An 18,350-nucleotide genomic window follows, 5' to 3' on the forward strand; every position below is an offset into this window, starting at 1 on the left:
TTTGATTTGACTCAAACTGTAACTCTTAGATGGATTTAAGACAGTTATTTGCCCGCAGCAGGGAAGAAGCAGCTGGAATGAGAGATGTAAGTGAAGTCCTAGCTAGCTAGGCAACATCATTGTCTTAAGTTGATGCTAAGTTAGCTAACGTTATTCCTTGTATCAAGACAAACATATTCAATTGCTGTACGAGCTGTCGGGGGAATTTCCAATGAACATGAAACATCATGTTGGTTATTGTCTGCTGGTTCTGCATCAAAGATGATTTGGAGTAAGCATGTGTGAGTTGAGTGCTTCTCAAATGGTTTATCTTCAGGAAGAAAAAACATTTTTCCATATCATCAAGTCGAGAGCCTAATTTTGAACTCATTCCAGTTTATTTCACAGAAAAATAGCACAGTAGACTTGTCTTGTTAATCGGTGTGACTTTGACTAAAATAATCTTGTTTTGTCACCAGAAAAATGGCTACAGCCAAAGAATCTGGTTTTGTTTCTAGAAAAAATAGTAACATTTCTGTATTTGTTTTCAGAAAGATGGCTGAAAATATTGGGTTTTGTTGCCCCATTTAGATTTTTTTTAAATACATTTCCATGTCTGTCCTGAGTCCTCTTCCAACGTGTTAGTCGGTTAGCCTTTTGCTAAAATACTCACTAATAGTCACTAGAAAAATGGCTAAAAAAATCTGGTTTTGTTGCCACAATTAGATTTCTTTCTCCCTAAACTTTTTTTTTTTCATGCACACATCTGACCGCGACTCACTGAAAATGACACACAATCCACTTTTATGTCACGACCCAGCAGTTGGGAACCACTGGTCAACTGAATAACAGTTACTGTAATATTTCCATGTCCGTCCAGAGTGATTGACCACTTTGCAAAAAATGAAAACGAGACGTTACAGTTTACTTCTCAGAAAATGATTCCCTGAACAGACACACAACAGTTGTTCATTTATTCTACTACTGTGGCTTTATTGTTTTGTGTATATTTTATAGTTTTGTGTATCTGAAATAGGATTATCCACATTGCCATAAATGGAATTTAGATAATATAAAATAACCCAGAGATGTAGGGGTGCTTTATTTTTTTGTTTTACTTTTGTAGATGTTAAATTTGCAGATGATTACTGCAACATATATTTCAAAAAGATTCATTGCTCTTCCTTTTTGCTTTTACCAGTAGCAGTTTAGAAGTCTGGAGTAAAAAAGTGCACAAGTAGGTCAAAGGCATTAGTTCATTTCAGGTGGTTAATCAAAGATCCATACAACATCATCTGATATGATTTCATAGTTTAAAGCACTATTTATGTATTTTTTTATGATAAATAAGTGCTAAAATGTTTTTGCTTGCGCGCTTTGCACGATCACATGAATTATTTGTGCCCCAGGTGTGCCCCAGTACAGTATTAGGTCTAGTGACGCCCCTGGACTGGACTCTCACATTATGTTAGATCCACTATGGATTGGACTTTAAAAATATTTTGTTCGACCCACTCGACGTCCATTGAATCCGGTCTCCCCTAGAGGGGTCCTCTCCAAGGTTTCTTCTAGTCATTCACATTGGCATCCCACTGGGTTGTGAGTTTTTCCTTGCCCTTATGTGGGCTCCGAACAGAGGATGTTGTTGTGGCTTGTGCAGCCCTTTGAGATACTTGTGATTTAGGACTATATGAATAAACATTGATTGATTGAGTGTTTTTCACTACCAGAAGAAATGAACCATTTTGTAGTTTGATGCCAGGTAAAGTTTGTGGCATAAATCTTATGATTTGTTCAAATTATGTAGGAATCAGGCTGCTACAATGTTTTCTTACAATGTGTAAAACTTGAGAAGAGGTGGAAGATGTAAAATTTTTTTTTTTAACTTACAACAAAATGTGTTGGTACAGTAGCCTGCTCACATGAGTCTGATTAAAGTTAGAAAAGGATGTTGGATGGATAGGCTCCAGCCTGGTTTTTGTGCCAACAAATAACTTTTGTGCATGAGGCCCTTGGTGAGCGACAACAGGTCAGTGTTGGTCTAAATTGTATCTTGCGGAGACGATAGAGAGACATATACTGCTGGAACAGAGAGAGAGCCCCAGACTGAATATTAATTAAAAATGTTTCCCTGAAGAGAGGAACCAGCGCTCAGTAATTAAACCTTTTCAGACTCAACCTTTGTCCATTTCTATAATTATTCTAAGTACAGTGCGTGTGCGTGTTTTGTCCAGTATATGTTTTTCATAATAACAGTTTTCTGTGCTCATTTTCCACATGGTTGAAAATGAAAAGTGAGAGTCTGAGAATGTTTAAGGCAGGACTCAAACCCACACCCTCTTGTCATGAAAGGCAGAAAGCCTTTTTTATGTACCATGACACTACCAGCAAGAGGGCTGTTTGAATTGTTGGATATTTGTTGATCGGGTGATGGGTGATGAGCCAAGACGACGCCAACAAGGAATCGTCGAACAAAAAGCTTTATTTGTTTCATCGAGCCTCAGACTGGAACTGCAGCTTCCAGGGGAAAAAGTACTCTTCTGCTTTGTCATCTTGGACAACTGTCCTTAAAGGGGAACATTATCACCAGACCTATGTAAGCGTCAATATATACCTTTGATGTCGCAAAAAAAGACCATATGTTTTTTTAACCGATTTTCGAACTCTAAAAGGGTGAATTTGGCGATTGAAACGCCTTTCAATTGTTCGCTGTGGGAGCGATGACCTTTCACCCGTGACGTTACAACGGGAAGCAATCCGCCATTTTCTCAAACACACTACACACACTAAGTCAAATCAGCTCTGTTATTTTCCGTTTTTTCCACAGTTTTCCATAACTTGGAGACATCATGCCTTGTCGGTGTGTTGTCGGAGGGTGTAACAACACGAACAAGTACGGATTCAAGTTGACTTACGTGGAGTGTGCTAATCAGACATATCAATGGTCACGGCATGCTAATTGATGCTAACATGCTACTTAGGCTAGCTGTATGTACATATTGCATCGTTATGCCTCATTTGCAGCTATATTTGCATCCAGCCTTTCCCTCCACCCACATTTAATGCCAAACAAACACATACCAATCGACGGATTCAAGTACACCAGTGGCCAAAAGATGCGAAAGGCCCTCGTTTGTTCTGCACATTTTACCGACGATAGCGATGCGACGACAGAGATGTGTGGATATCCTGCGACACTCAAAGCAGATGCATTTCCAACGATAAAGTCAACGAAATCACGAAGGGGAGTTTTGTTGATGTTATTGACTTATGTGCTAATCAGACATATTTGGTCACGGCATGACTGCAAGCTAATCGATGCTAACATGCTATTTAGGCTAGCTGTATGTAGCTTCAGTTTCCTCTTCAATTTCTTTTTCGCTATCTGCCTCCACACTCCAACCATCCGTTTCAATACATGCGTAATCTGTTGAATCGCTTAAGCCGCTGAAATCCGAGTCTGAATCCGGGCTAATGTCGCTATACCATTCTGTTCTATCCGCCATGTTTGTTTGTATTGGCATCACGCAGTGATGACACAGGAAAATGGACGGGTGGATATACCGATAGCGAAAATCAGGCACTTTAAAGCCTTTTTTCGGGATATTTCATGATGGGTAAAATTTTGAAAAAAACTTCGAAAAACAAAATAAGCCATTGGGAACTGATTTTTATTGGTTTTAACCCCTCTGAAATTGTGATAATGTGCCCCTTTAAATACCTTTTACACGAAGACAGTTACTCTTGGTTGTTCTAGCCTTGGGGCCGGCCACTTTGGACAACACCCAGTTTGTATGTACACATGCAGAGTGATCTCCAAGAAGAACATTTACATCATTGCAGTCTTGACCTGCTGCATTCACTCTAAAGCAGAGAAGCCCACAGAGGTGGAGAGAAAACACGGACATCGGCGTAGCTTTATTTCTCAACTCACTTACGAAAAAGTTTGTACGGGTGTACGCTAGATTTTGGTGCAGAACTAAGCTTGTCACATTAGGCCCCAAATAGATGCAACTCTAACACCTCTTCAACAAACAAGAAAAAGTGAAATTCAACCTTTGTGGCTAGTGTGAAACTCGTATCACGCAAATAAAAAAAAGAGTTTTTTAGGGTGTCCCTTTTTTCCAGGGATTTGGCAACCCATGAATTGATTAACATGGACCCGAACTTAAACAAGTTGAAAAACTTATTCGGGTGTTACCCTACTTGCCAACCTTGATACCTCCGATTTCGGGAGGTGGGGGGTGGGGGGACGTGGTCGGGGGTGGGGCGGAGGCGTGGTTGGGGCAGGGGCGTGGTTAAGAGGGGAGGAGTATAATTCACCAACTTGAGTATTTCATATATATTTCATATATGTATATATATGTATATGAAATACTTGACTTTCAGAGAATTCTAGCTATATATATTTATGTTATTTTATATATATATATATATATATGTATATATATATATATATATATATATATAAATAAAATAAATAGTTGAATTTCCGACGACACCTATCAAATACAAAGTAATAAAAACACAGTTGTTCTACTAACTGTACTGTGCTTGCTGGTTACTAAAAAAAAAACAACAACACTTACCTTTCACTATTTGAGCAACCTTTGTTCTGCCATTTGCGTATTGGCGAGCGATCCCCGAATCTGGGAACTTATATCACGGATTTGTTGTAGACATCCGCAAATGAGAACAGGATGTTGCTTCTAGCTATCAACATAGCCATTTTTGTCTCAGCATAAGTTACACCATCGGGTCTCCATTTTGTGAGGTCGCCCATAATACTGGGTTGTGAACAATGCTTTGTGCTTCGCTGACCGTTCATGACTGAGTATATCCGTTCAGCCGCCGTTTTCAATGGAGAAGTATGTTCTACAAAATTTACAGGCAACATACCCCTTCCCCTTCGAACTCTCCTGGATAAACTGAAATTCTTGTTTCCAATCGTTCTGGAACTTGCAAGCGTATTTCTTCATTTTGCTCGTCGACGGTGTAATATATTGGGTTGGAGTCAATAACCAGGCGACGTGATGAAGTTACATCTCTTTACTGTGGGCTTCAGAACAGACTCTCCAATGCATGTTCCTTGACTGCACTTAAATGTAGAATATATGTAGAATATATTTACATTCGATTCTATGTACAGTAGATGGCAGTATTGTCCTGTTTAAGAGGGTCACAACATTGCTGAGTCAGGTTCTCATGGAGCTGGAGGGGGCGTGGCCTCCAGCTCTGCCTGAATTTCGGGAGATTTTCGGGAGAAAATTTGTCCCGGGAGGTTTTCGGGAGAGGCGCTGAATTTCAGGAGTGTCCCGGAAGTATGGGTGTTACCATTTAGTGGTCTATTGTACGGAATATGTACTGAACTGTGCAATCTACTAATACAAGTTTCAATCAATCAAACCCTAATGGCATAGCTATTGTTAATTAGCATCCCGCTTGCACGTTTGAATAAAGTGGAGCCACAATTTGGAGTGCTTTATATCAGGCATGCTTGCTTGGTTGGCATGGAAACGCACAATATTACCTAGAGACATTACAGCTTGCAGAGGTATTCCACAGGGCATACATTTAAGTATCAGCCGATGGTTGAAATATTGCGGAGTTTGGTTCACAGCTTTAGAACCGATGTCGTTTGTTTTAAAGTCTACAGATTAAAGCTGTATTTTTTTTATTTTTTTAATCATGTTCTTCCAACGTCTGCCAGATGGAAGCACTGAAAAATGCATGTCGTCGCCTATAAAGTTGCTCTTTGAGGCACGGCAGAGGGCTGAACACACAACCCTGGGGGTGGGGGGTGGGGGGGGGGCTGTTCTGGGGCTGAACAAGTTGAACATTGATCTGTCAATCAAAGTCAAACTCCAATCACTTGCAGTTATTTGAAAGAACTAATTACCTCATGCATTCTTATACACGAGCTGGTCTACATTTTTAAGAATGCTGTGATCATTTTACACACACTGAAAAATGAACGTGTGTAAAAGCGCACACTATGTACTTGTACAGTATTTCCACATTGATGATATGAAAGCAATACAGGAATATTGATAAATGATGTTTTGATGGATCGATACAAGCTCGACATGAACACTTCATGTCGAGCTTGTATGCTATTTTTATTACATACAAGTTGTTGACAGGTCTTGATTTCCAAAGCAACTGTGCGTCCAATATGAACATATGGTACTTTATAGTACTCTGGTGCTATTTAGTGGTTGAAGGGTCGAATTACACTTCTAATAGGATTTGCCCGCTTTTCAAAGGGAAATACTTGATATTCATTTAATTTTCACGGGAAAAAAGGCCTTATACAAACACCCCTTTCCATATGAGTTGGGAAATTGTGTTAGATGTAAATATAAATGGAATACAATGATTTGCAAATCGTTTTCAACCCATATTCAGTTGAATATGACAACATATTTGATGTTCAAACTGATAACATTTTTTGGGGGGCAAATAATCATTAACTTTAGAATTTGATGCCAGAAACACCTGACAAAGAATTTGGGAAAGGTGGCAATAAATACTGATAAAGTAGAGGAATGCTCATCAAACACTTATTTGGAACATCCCACAGGTGTGCTGGCTAATTGGGAACAGGTGGGTGCCATGATTGGGTATAAAAACAGCTTCCCAAAAAATGCTCAGTCTTTTACAAGAAAGGATGGGGCGAGGTACACCCCTTTGTCCACAACTGCTGAGCAAATAGTCAAACAGTTTAAGAACAACGTTTCTCAAAGTGCAATTGCAAGAAATTTAGGGATTTCAAAATCTACGGTCCATAATATCATCAAAAGGTTCAGGGAATCTGGAGAAATCACTCCACGTGAGCGGCATGGCCAGAAACCAACATTGAATGACCGTGACCTTCAATCCCACAGACGGCATTGTATCAAAAACCGACATCAATATCTAAAAGATATCACCACATGGGCTAAGAAACACTTCAGAAAACCACTGTCACTAAATAAAGTTCATCGCTACATCTGTAAGTGCAAGTTAAAGCTCTACTATGCAAAGCGAAAGCCATTTATCAACAGCATCCAGAAACGCTGCCGGCTTCTCCTTGCCCGAGATCATCTAAGATGGACTGATGCAAAGTGGAAAAGTGTTCTGTGGTCTGACGAGTCCACATTTCAAATTGTTTTTGGAAATACTCGACATCGTGTCATTGGGACCAAAGGGGAAGCGATCCATCCAGACTGTTATTAACGCAAAGTTCGAAAGCCAGCATCTGTGATGGTATGGGGGTGCATTAGTGCCCAAGGCATGGGTAACTTACACATCTGTGAAAGCATCATTAATGCCGAAAGGTACATACAGGTTTTGGAACAACATATGCTGCCATCCAAGCGCTGTCTTTTTCATGGACGCCCCTGCTTATTTCAGCAAGACAATGCCAAGCCACATTCAGCATGTGTTACAACAGCGTGGCTTCGTAAAAAAAAAAAAGAGTGCGGGTACGTTCCTGGCCCGCCTGCAGTCCAGACCTGTCTTCCATCGAAAATGTGTGGCGCATTATGAAGAGTATAATACGACAGCGTAGACCCCGGACTGTTGAACGACTGAAGCTCTGCATAAAACAAGAATGGGAAAGAATTCCACTTTCAAAGATTCAACAATTAGTTTCCTCAGTTCCCAAACGTTTATTGAGTGTTGTTCTAAGAAAAGGATGATGTAACACAGTGGTGAACATGCCCTTTCCCAACTACTTTGGCACGTGTTGCAGCCATGAAATTCTAAGTTAATTATTATTTGCAAAAAAAAAATAAAGTTTATGACTTTGAACATCAAAAATCTTGTCTTTGTAGTGCATTTAGTTGAATATGGATTAAAAAGGATTTGCAAATCATTGTATTCCGTTCATTTTTACATCTAACACAATTTTCTAACGCATATGGAAAACGGGGTTCGTAGAATAACATGTTTACAGTATGTCAAACAATGGCAATTATAAAGAGAGTTAATAGGAGACAAAAGGGTCCTTAGGTCTTAATCATGGTCTAAATCAGGGGTGACAATAGTATGGCCCGAGGGCCGGGTCAGGCCCGCCAACAGGTTTTATCCGGCCCGCGGGATGAGCTTGCCAAGTATAAAAATTAACCAGAAATTTTTGAATGAAAGAAACTGCTGTTCTTAATGTTTCCACTAGATGTCGCCATAGCAATTCTTTGTATGTTTGTAGATGATGCTACACATGTGCAAAATAAACCACATCGAAGAAAATGATCAAACTACATAAGTAACATTCTGTAGTTTGATTTTGATAGATTTTTTTTTATCTTGATGGATTGAAAATGAACACCAATGAGTTGACTGATGAACATTATCACATCGTTCATTCAGAAAATATAAATAACGACAAATAAACATAGAATACTATTAACCGCAACGTGTAAGTGTAAAAAACAATAATATTATGATTTGTACATTTTCAGCATGTGCTCGTTCTATTTTTAAACAAAGAAAACAATCTGATGTTGTCTTTATTTCTAAGTTATCTTGCTGTGATTTTACCAGTGGTAGTAGATTTTTTTCTATGAGCCCCCATCCCCCTGCCCCCCCCCCCCCCCCCCCACCCACCCCACCCCCCATTCTAAAATGAGTTTGACGCCCTTGGTCTAAATGTATAGCTGGTGCTAAAAACAAAAATTAAAAAAATTATGCAAATTTAGAAATTAATCCCTTTCCAACGTCTGTAGCCACATTTCATCCCGCTATTTAAAAAAAAAAAGAACATTCCGTTGCATGATGTCATCAAAAAGGTCCTTTCTGACGTTCTTCAGGACTCTCTTTGAAAAAAATGATAGAAAGCCTTAAAATAATCCATCCAGTAGTGCATTCATGCACGTAATGAAGACAATAATAAAGACCAGAGATGTCCGATAAATTATTTAAAATGTAATATCGGAAATTATCGGTATCGGTTTCAAAATTATTCGGTATCGGTTTCTAAAAGTAAAAATTACTTTTTAAGCGCCAATAAACCTTAAAGGCATATCTACGGTTTTTCACACACACACAAGTGAATGCAACGCATACTTGGTCAACAGCCATACAGGTCACACTGAGGGTGGCCGTATAAACACTGTTACAAATATGCGCCACACGTTGAACCCACACCAAACAAGAATGACAAACACATTTCGGGAGAACATCCGGACCGTGACACAACATAAACACAACGGAACAAATACCCGGAAACCCTTGCAGCACTAACTCTTCCGGGACGCTACAATATACATCCCCCACTACCCCCGACTCCCCACCTCAACCTCCACATGCTCTCTGAGGAAGAGCACGCCCCAAATTCCAAGCTGCTGTTTTGAGGCATATTAAAAAAATAATGCACTTTGTGACTTCAATAATAAATATGGCATTTTTCTCCATAACTTGAGTTGATTTATTTTGGAAAACCTTGTTACATTGTTTAATAAAACAAAATTAGGCATAATGATCTGTTAATTCCACGACTGTATGTATCGGTATCGGTTGATATCGGTGTCGGTATTTAAGAGTTGGACAATATCGGCAAAAAAGCTATCATCTGACATCTCTCATAAAGAGTGAATGACAGTGCAACATGAGTAAAAAAAATAAAAAATAAAAAATGCAGGGTCCAAGTTCACGTCTTGTTTGTATCTGCAGGTCCATGTGGGAACATTCCATCAAGAGCAGAGGATTGTGGGATACCTGACATGCACACACCTCCACGCCATAGAAGGTATAACAGTGAAAAAGTGTGTGTGGGTGTTTGTGTGGGTGTGTTTGTGCGTGCACGTGTGCATGCGTGTGTGTGTGATGGGATTTGTTCATCCTCCAGCAGTTGCCATGGCGACCGTCTCGCGCCGCCTGTGGCGTCACAGACCTATTTAAAGATCTGGTCAATTGCGCCCTCATTTATTTTGCCTGAGACATGTCTCCCACCCCTTGCTTGCTTCTTGCAGCTCCTCCCACGCTTGTCACGGCTCTAAACATAGCCTCCTAAATATAGAGCCAACATGGGGGATGGGGGGGGGGACGACACAATGAATGAGGCTAAAGCGGGTAAGCGGGGAGGAAAATACAGTGGGGCAAAAAAGTATTTAGTCAGCCACCGATTGTGCAAGTTCTCCCACTTAAAATGATGACAGAGGTCTGTACTTTTCATCATGGGGACGGCGTGGCGCAGTGGGAGGGTGGCCGTGCGCAACCCGAGGGTCACTGCTTCAAATCCCACCTAGAACCAACCTCGTCACGTCCGTTGTGTCCTGAGACAGACACTTCACCCTTGCTCCTGATGGGTGCTGGTTGGCGCCTTGCATGGCAGCTCCCTCCATCAGTGTGTGAATGTGTGTGTGAATGAGTAAATGTGGAAGTAGTGTCAAAGCGCTTTGAGTACCCTGAAGGTAGAAAAGCGCTATACAAGTACCACCCATTTATTTATCATTTATCATAGGTACACTTCAACTGTGAGAGACAGAATGTGAAAAAAAAATCCAGGGATTCACATTGTAGGAATTTTAAAGAATTTATTTGTAAATTATGGTGGAAAATAAGTATTTGGTCAACCATTCAAAGCTCTCACTGATGGAAGGAGGTTTTGGCTCAAAATCTCACGATACATGGCCCCATTCATTCTTTCCTTAACACGGATCAATCGTCCTGTCCCCTTAGCAGAAAAACAGCCCCAAAGCATGATGTTTCCACCCCCATGCTTCACAGTAGGTATGGTGTTCTTGGGATGCAACTCAGTATTCTTCTTCCTCCAAACACGACGAGTTGAGTTTATACCAAAAAGTTCTATTTTAGTTTCTTCTGACCACATGACATTCTCCTGATCCTCAGCTGTATCATCCATGTATCCATTTTGGTAAAAACTCAACTCGCCGTGTTTGGAGGGAGAAGAATACTGAGTTGCATCCCAAGAACACCACACCTACTGTGAAGCATGGGGGTGGAAACATCATTCTTTGGGGCTGTTTTTCTGCTAAGGAGACAGGACGATTGATCCGTGTTAAGGAAAGAATGAATGGGGCCATGTATCGTGAGATTTTGAGCCAAAACCTCCTTCCATCGTTGAGAGCTTTGAATGGTTGACCAAATACTTATTTTCCACCATAATTTACAAATAAATTATTTAAAATTCCTACAATGTGAATTACTGGATTTTTTTCCCACATTCTGTCTCTCACAGTTGAAGTGTACCTATGATGAAAATTACATACCTCTGTCATCATTTTAAGTGGGAGAACTTGCACAATCGGTGGCTGACTAAATACTTTTTTGCCCCACTGTATACCACCTGTAAGAAAGCTGAGTTCAACATGGAATGCGAGCGTCGAATCGTTTCTATAAAAATGCTCTGTTTATCTCCACATTAAAGTTAAAATACCAATAGTCCCACACACACATTAGGTGTGGCGAAATAATTCTCTGCATTTGACCCCCTGGGAAGTGAGGGTAGCAGTAAGCAGCAGCGGTGGCCGGGCCCGGGAATAATTTTTGGTGATTTAACCCCCAATTGCAACCTTTGATGCTGAGTGCCAAGCAGGGAGGTAATGGGTCCCATTTTCATAGTCTTTGGTACGACTCGGCCGGGATTTGAACTCACAACCTACCGATCTCAGGGCAGACACTCTAACCCAGGGGTTACTAACCTTTTTGAAACCAAGACCTACTTCTTGGGTACTGATTAATTTCAAGGGCTACCAGTTTGATACACACTTAAATAAATTGCCAGAAATAGCCAATTTGCTCAGTTTACCTTTAATAAATAAGTATAGGTGTATAAAATAATGGGTATTTCTGTCTGTCATTCCGTCGTAAATTTCTTTTCCTTTTACGGAAGGTTTTTTGCAGAGAATAAATGATGAAAGAAAAACACTTAATTGAACGGTTTAAAAGAGGAGAAAACCAGAAAAAAATGAAAATGAAATTTTGAAACATAGTTTATCTTCATTTCGACTCCTTAAAATTCAAAATTCAACCGAAAAAAATTAATACAAAAACTAGCTAATTCGAATCTTTTTGAAAAAAATACAAAAATAATTTATGGAACATCATTAGTAATTTTTCCTGATTAAGCAATTTCAGGATTTTGATGACATGTTTTAAATAGGTTAAAATCCAATCTGCACTTTGTTAGAATATATAACAAATTGGACCAAGCTATATTTCTAACAAAAACAAATTATTGTTTCTTCTAGATTTTCCAGAACAAAAATTTGAAAAGAAATTCAAAAGACTTTGAAATAAGATTTTAATTTGATTCTACAGATTTTCTAGATTTGCCAGAATATTTTTTGGGAATTTTAATCATAATAAGTTTTGAAAAAATATTTTACAAATATTCTTCGTCGAAAAAACAGAAGCTAACATGAAGAATTAAATTAAAATGTATTTATTATTCTTTACAATAAAAAAAAAAAAATACTTGAACATTGATTTAGATTGTCAGGAAAGAAGAGGAAGGAATTTGAAAGGTAAAAAGGTATATGTGTTTAAAAATCCTAAAATGATTTTTAAGGTTGTATTTTTCTCTAAAATTGTCTTTCTGAAAGTTATAAGAAGCAAAGTAAAAAAATAAATGAATTTATTTAAACAAGTGAAGACCAAGTCTTTAAAATATTTTCTTGGATTTTCCAATTCTATTTGAGTTTTGTCTCTCTCAGAATTAAAAATGTCGAGCAAAGCGAGACCAGCTTGCTAGTAAATAAATAAAATTTAAAAAATAGAGGCAGCTCACTGGTAAGTGCTGCTATTTGAGCTATTTTTAGAACAGGCCAGCGGGCTACTCATCTGGTCCTCACGGGCTACCTGGTGCCCGCGGGCACCGCGTTGGTGACCCCTGCTCTAACCACTCAGCCACAAAAAAGGAAAACACACAAAATATGCAAAATCTTGCACCACAAATATTTTTCAAAGTGGAATATTTGATGTGAAGTAATCGGAACTTTGGATAGGTTAATAATTCATGATAACATTGATTTTGATTCAATATTATGTTTTGAGCAATGACAGTTTGAAAGAAAAAAAAAACAGCTTTGTTTAATTAGTGAATGTAACAACTTTTTCTAAATGACATTTCACCTTTAAGCTTTCTTATTTCACTTTTGTTATGTTTTTGTTTATTTTGATAGTATTTTCAAAACAGGCCGTGAGCCTGTGGGCCGCAAATGGCCCACCTTTGACACCCCTTCTATAGATAATAAAACATTAAAACGGATGAATCTATCGATAAAAAGCATATATCATAACTCTCTCTGTCAGGCTTGCCACTGACAGTTTGTTTGTGTTTTAGTTTTTCCTCTGTGTGTTCTTAGTATTTCCTGTCCTTAGTTCCTGTCAGCACTCTTATTTTGGTTCAGCTTCCTGTTTGTCTCCCTGTGTGCTGTTTTCGCTTGGCACCTGGCCACACCTGTTGTCAATCAGCCCGCTCCTATTTGTACCTGCTTTATTTTGAGTCAGTTGCTGTATTATTGTTGTTGCCACATGTCGCACTTGTCTTTGCAACCTGTCGTATCTTGATGTGTCAATGCAGCGTTGCGGTAAGCTATGTTTGATAGCGGTTTTTAGCTTTCTGTCTTTTGTTCCCTGCTTCCGTTTTGTTTTCCAAGTACAAGTACGACTTCTGTTTTCCATGCTAAAGTTCCTTTTTGTTTTCTAGCTCCCATGCTAGCTCTCTTTGTTTGTTATCCGCCCACGTGCATGCTTTTTGTTTGTACCCTTTGTTTGTTTTTTTCTTAGTATTTTAATTAAATCATGTTTACTTACAAAATGCCTGCCTCCTTCTCTGCATCTAGGGGTTCGTCAACCACAAACTTTGACACTCTCGCTCGCTCTGTCTCTGCCAATCCCTCACGAATGCTGCTGCGTGCACACACCTTCACAATTTGTTTTGTTTTGAACCCCATTCTTAACCCTGAACGTACAGTGAAAACACACGCAACCCTAACTCAAAACGCCGGATATTTGAGGCATTTAAGAAACTCCGCCCGGACAGCCCCGCAAAAGAGGACATGTCGGAGGAAAAGAGGACATATGGTCAGTCTACCATAGGAGGATAATAAAAGCTATAATAACAGCTACGGGTGGGCAGACCGATACTTATATTGACAGTAACGATACCAAGTTTAGTATCAGTATATGGTCGAGACTACACTGATTAAATCAATATTTTTTGTTATCACAAAATTGTGTTTTTTTGTTCGTTTTTTTCCAAGAAAATCAGAGCCAATAGTACTTTTTGTTTATGTTTATTTATGTTGCCATATTTACTTTATTTTGCTCAAAATAGTGTATGTAATAAAAAGAAATTATGAAATTTATGATTTTGTTATGTCGATTTTAGGCTGTACCGCCCATCCCTAACATTGTTATGACATCACAAAGTTGTGTCTGCTCCCAGGTGACGCAGCTGTGAGATGTGAGCAGCTGGATTGGTTGCTCCGATGGGGAGAGGAGTTTCGCCAAGCTCCGCCGCAACTCGCGGAAGGACAGAAAGCGCTAGAAGACCTCGTGGCCTTTGACGTCCTTCTGGGAGACCTCAACTTTGACAATTGCTCTTCAGGTATGATCAGACGACAAATCATCAATCAAATGATGTTTATTGATATAGCCCTAAATCACAAGCGTCTCAAAGGGCTGCACAAGCCACAGCGACATCCTCGGTTCAGAGCCCACATAAGGGCAAGGAAAAACTCACAACACAGTGGAATGTCAATGTGAATGATTATGAGAAACCTTGGAGAGGACTGCAGATGTGCGTGACCCTCTAGGGGAGACAGGATGCAATGGACGTCGAGTGGGTCTAACATAATATTGTGAAAGTCCAGTCCATAGTGGATCTAACATAATAGGGAGAGTCCAGTCTATAGAGGGGCCAGCAGGGGACCATCCCGAGCGGAGACGGGTCATCAATGCAGAGATGTCCCCAACCGATGCACAGGCGAGCGGTCCACCCCAGGTCCCGACTCTGGACAGCCAGCACTTCATCCATGGTCACCGGACCTGTGCACCCCCCTCCACAAGAGAAAGGGGGGCAGAGGAGAAAAGATAAAAGAAACGGCAGATCAACTGGTCTAAAAAGGGGGTCTATTTAAAGACCTCTTCCAACTGCTCGCTCTTCCGGTCGCTTTTCAGCCGTCCCCGGCGTCGTCTGTGTCTCGCTCTTTGTCGCGATTGCTCCTCATGCACCAGCGGCTCTCCAGCTCCTTCCGCTCCTGCATCTCCATCCATCCATCCATTTTCTACTGCTTATTCCCTTTGGGGTCGCGGGGGGCGCTGGTGCCTATCTCAGCTACAATCGGGCGGATGGCAAGGTACACCCTAGACAAGTCGCCACCTCATCGCAGCTCCTGCATCTCCTGCTGCCCTTTTACACACTGAGAGGTGATTGCCCAGGTGGGCCTCTACGCACCTGACGCCCATCTCGGGACCGGCCCGGCGTGCCCCGCCTCGCTGCAGGTCTGCCGGCCACGCCTCCTCACAGTCATGAATTTTGATTCGCCGAAAGTTTTATCAACTAACGGTATTGAAATCAGGACTACTCAGGACCTTAGTATTGTGAGGCACATGCACTAACCAACTACTTCACATCAAATATTTAACTATTGAGTTTTTAGAAGAGAATATATTGAATATATTTTGTTTATGTCATACAAAAAGTCAATCAATCAATGTTTATTTATATAGCCCTAAATCACAAGTGTCTCAAAGGGCTGCACAAGCCACAACGACATCCTCGGTTCAGATCCCACATCAGGGTGAGGAAAAACTCAACCCGGTGGGATGACAATGAGAAACCTTGGAGAGGACCGCAGATGTGGCTGACCTTTCCCCTCTAGAGGAGACCGGTGCAATGGACGTTGAGTGGGTCTAGCATAATAATGTGGTAATCGAGACGAGAAGTAACGAACGCATGAATAATGATCTCTCTCATCATATGTTTGTCTCAACTTCGAACCACACTTATATTTAAAAGATGGACATGAGGACGACAGAGAAAACATCTAAAGCGTGTGTAAATATTTTTGACAAATGGGAGACGTGTTATCCAAAGACGAGCCGGTCACAGATCCACCGGCTTTTTGTAAGGTTTGTAACAATCCAGGAAGAAGTGACGTCACAAGCATAGCCGCCATTAAGGAGCCCAGAATTGTTTTTATTTTTGTTTTAGGGCTGATATCGTATGATATATGTTATCAGTGTCAAACTAGGACTCGGATTTGGGTTGTTTCTTCGACGCAGAGGGAATTTGGAAAGAGCCAGGCGTGAATTAAGGTACATTGTTTTATTTTTTACACACTAAATACAAAAACAAGGACGCGCTCAATGGCGGATAATAAACTAAACTAGCACAATGGCATGACAAAAGATTAAAAAAAACTAAACTTGCACTGAGGCATAAATACAAAACTCACTTGGGGCATGGATAGCAAGGTGTTCGAGGACATGAAGGAGGTGCAGCGTGGGTAGGTGAAGATGCCAGGACGAAGACGGAAAAAGAATGGCTTAAATAGCAGCTATGATGATTAGGGAAAAACAGGTGTGAGGCTGAGGACAGGGACGTGACTAGGAGACCGGGTGAAACAAATGGGTTGGCATGGAGACGAAAAGAAACCAGGAAGTGCAAAGACAGAACTAAATGTCCAAAAAACTAAACATAACATGACCAAACATGGCAAAAAAAAAAACATATTCTACAGGCGTGACAATCAGGAGTCCTCACAGTCAGAGTGGGTAGCTGACTGGTCCGTCACACTTAGTTAATTTAGTCTTTATTTAAAGGGACAGTGCACACAAACATTAAGCTCAAAGACAGATATGTTCTGTGCCAGATTATAGCTAAATAGCTCATTTCCATCTGCAGTCCCTGGCTACCTAAATTAAAGGGATACAAAAATTATGCAATAGAATTATGACAATAAAATCGTACGGTAGCATGTAACCAAATTAAGAAAAGTCATAAAATGCCATTTCATAAACACATACTTAATATACAATACAATGATAGCTACTTTACATCATCACACAGAGACAATACATGCTCTTCTTCACATCCGTCATCATTTGTGAAAACAACCATGATCATAACAGACACACCTCACAATTTACAACAAAAATGCTGTCATGGATGAATATAATACACATTAAGTTGATGTGTCAAACATAGTGGCCACCTTAGTGACCGTGTGAGCAGCTTGGATTGCTCCAAAGACACTTTTTAACTTCAATTGTAAATGAGTAATCTGTTAAACTTTTCAAGTTTTTTTGTGAGGTCGTTCCATTCCTTTAAAGGCCTACTGAAACCCACTACTACCTACCACGCAGTCTGATAGTTTATATATCAATGATGAAATATTAACATTGCAACACATGCCAATACGGCCGGTTTAGCTTACTAAAATGCAATTTTAAATTTCCCACAGAGTTTCTTTTGCCACCCCAGCCCGTCGCCTCTCACTGCCGGCAATGCCAGAGTGGAAGAGGGTCCAATCCCTCTCGAGAGAAGTGGTTCCAGAGCCCTTGCTGTGCGTCGAAGTGAGTCCGACTATATCCAGCCGGAATTTCTCGACTTCGCGCACTAGCTCAGGCTCTTTCCCACCCAGTGACGTGACGTTCCACGTCCCAAGAGCTAGCTTCTGTAGCCGAGGATCGGACCGCCAAGTGCCCTGCCTTCGGCTGCCGCCCAGCTCACATTGCACCCGACCTCTATGGCCCCTGCTATGGGTGGTGAGCCCATTGGAGGGGTGACCCACGTTGCCTCTTCGGGCTGTGCCCGGCCGGGCCCCATGGGAACAGGCCCGGCCACCAGGCGCTCGCCATCGTGCCCCACCTCCGGGCCTGACTCCAGAGGGGGGCCCCGATGACCCGCGTCCGGGCGAGGGAAATCTGGGTCCATGATTTTTCATCTTCATAAAGGTCTTCGAGCTGCTCTTTGTCTGATCCCTCACCTAGAACCTGTTTGCCTTGGGAGACCCTACCAGGGGGATTTATGACCCCCGACAACATAGCTCCTAGGATCATTGGGACACGCAAACTCCTCTACCACGATATGGTTGCAGCTCAGAGAGGAGGTGGCAATTCTTGTTTCCCCCCGGCTCAAAGCCTGTACGTTGGAGTTCAACCCGGTGGACGAAAGGGTAGCCTCCCTCCGCCTTCGGGTGGGGGGACGGGTCCTGACTGTTGTTTGTGCTTATGCACCAAAGCAGTTCAGAGTACCCACCCTTTTTGGGAACACTCGAGGGAGTACTGGAAAGTGCTCCCCCGGGTGAGTCCCTTGTCCTACTGGGAGACTTCAACGCTCACGTTGGCAACGACAGTGAAACCTGGAGAGACGTGATTGGGAAGAATGGCCGCCCGGATCTGAACCCGAGTGGTGT

At 41.1% G+C, this 18,350-nt stretch overlaps 1 protein-coding gene across 2 annotated transcripts in view; it reads left to right on the forward strand.

Moving 5' to 3' along the window:
• The window catches only part of smpd3 (sphingomyelin phosphodiesterase 3), a 143,414-nt gene that overhangs the window by 93,523 nt on the left and 31,541 nt on the right, over positions 1-18,350 (forward strand). For both annotated transcript variants that reach the window (XM_061919921.1, XM_061919920.1), the window contains exons 5-6: positions 9,634-9,709; positions 14,375-14,536. In XM_061919921.1, coding sequence (XP_061775905.1) covers positions 9,634-9,709; positions 14,375-14,536 — 238 coding nt within the window. The remainder of the gene's footprint in view (positions 1-9,633; positions 9,710-14,374; positions 14,537-18,350) is intronic.

This window comes from Nerophis ophidion, linkage group LG14 (genome assembly GCF_033978795.1).
Source record: "Nerophis ophidion isolate RoL-2023_Sa linkage group LG14, RoL_Noph_v1.0, whole genome shotgun sequence".
NCBI classification, from domain to species: domain Eukaryota; kingdom Metazoa; phylum Chordata; class Actinopteri; order Syngnathiformes; family Syngnathidae; genus Nerophis; species Nerophis ophidion.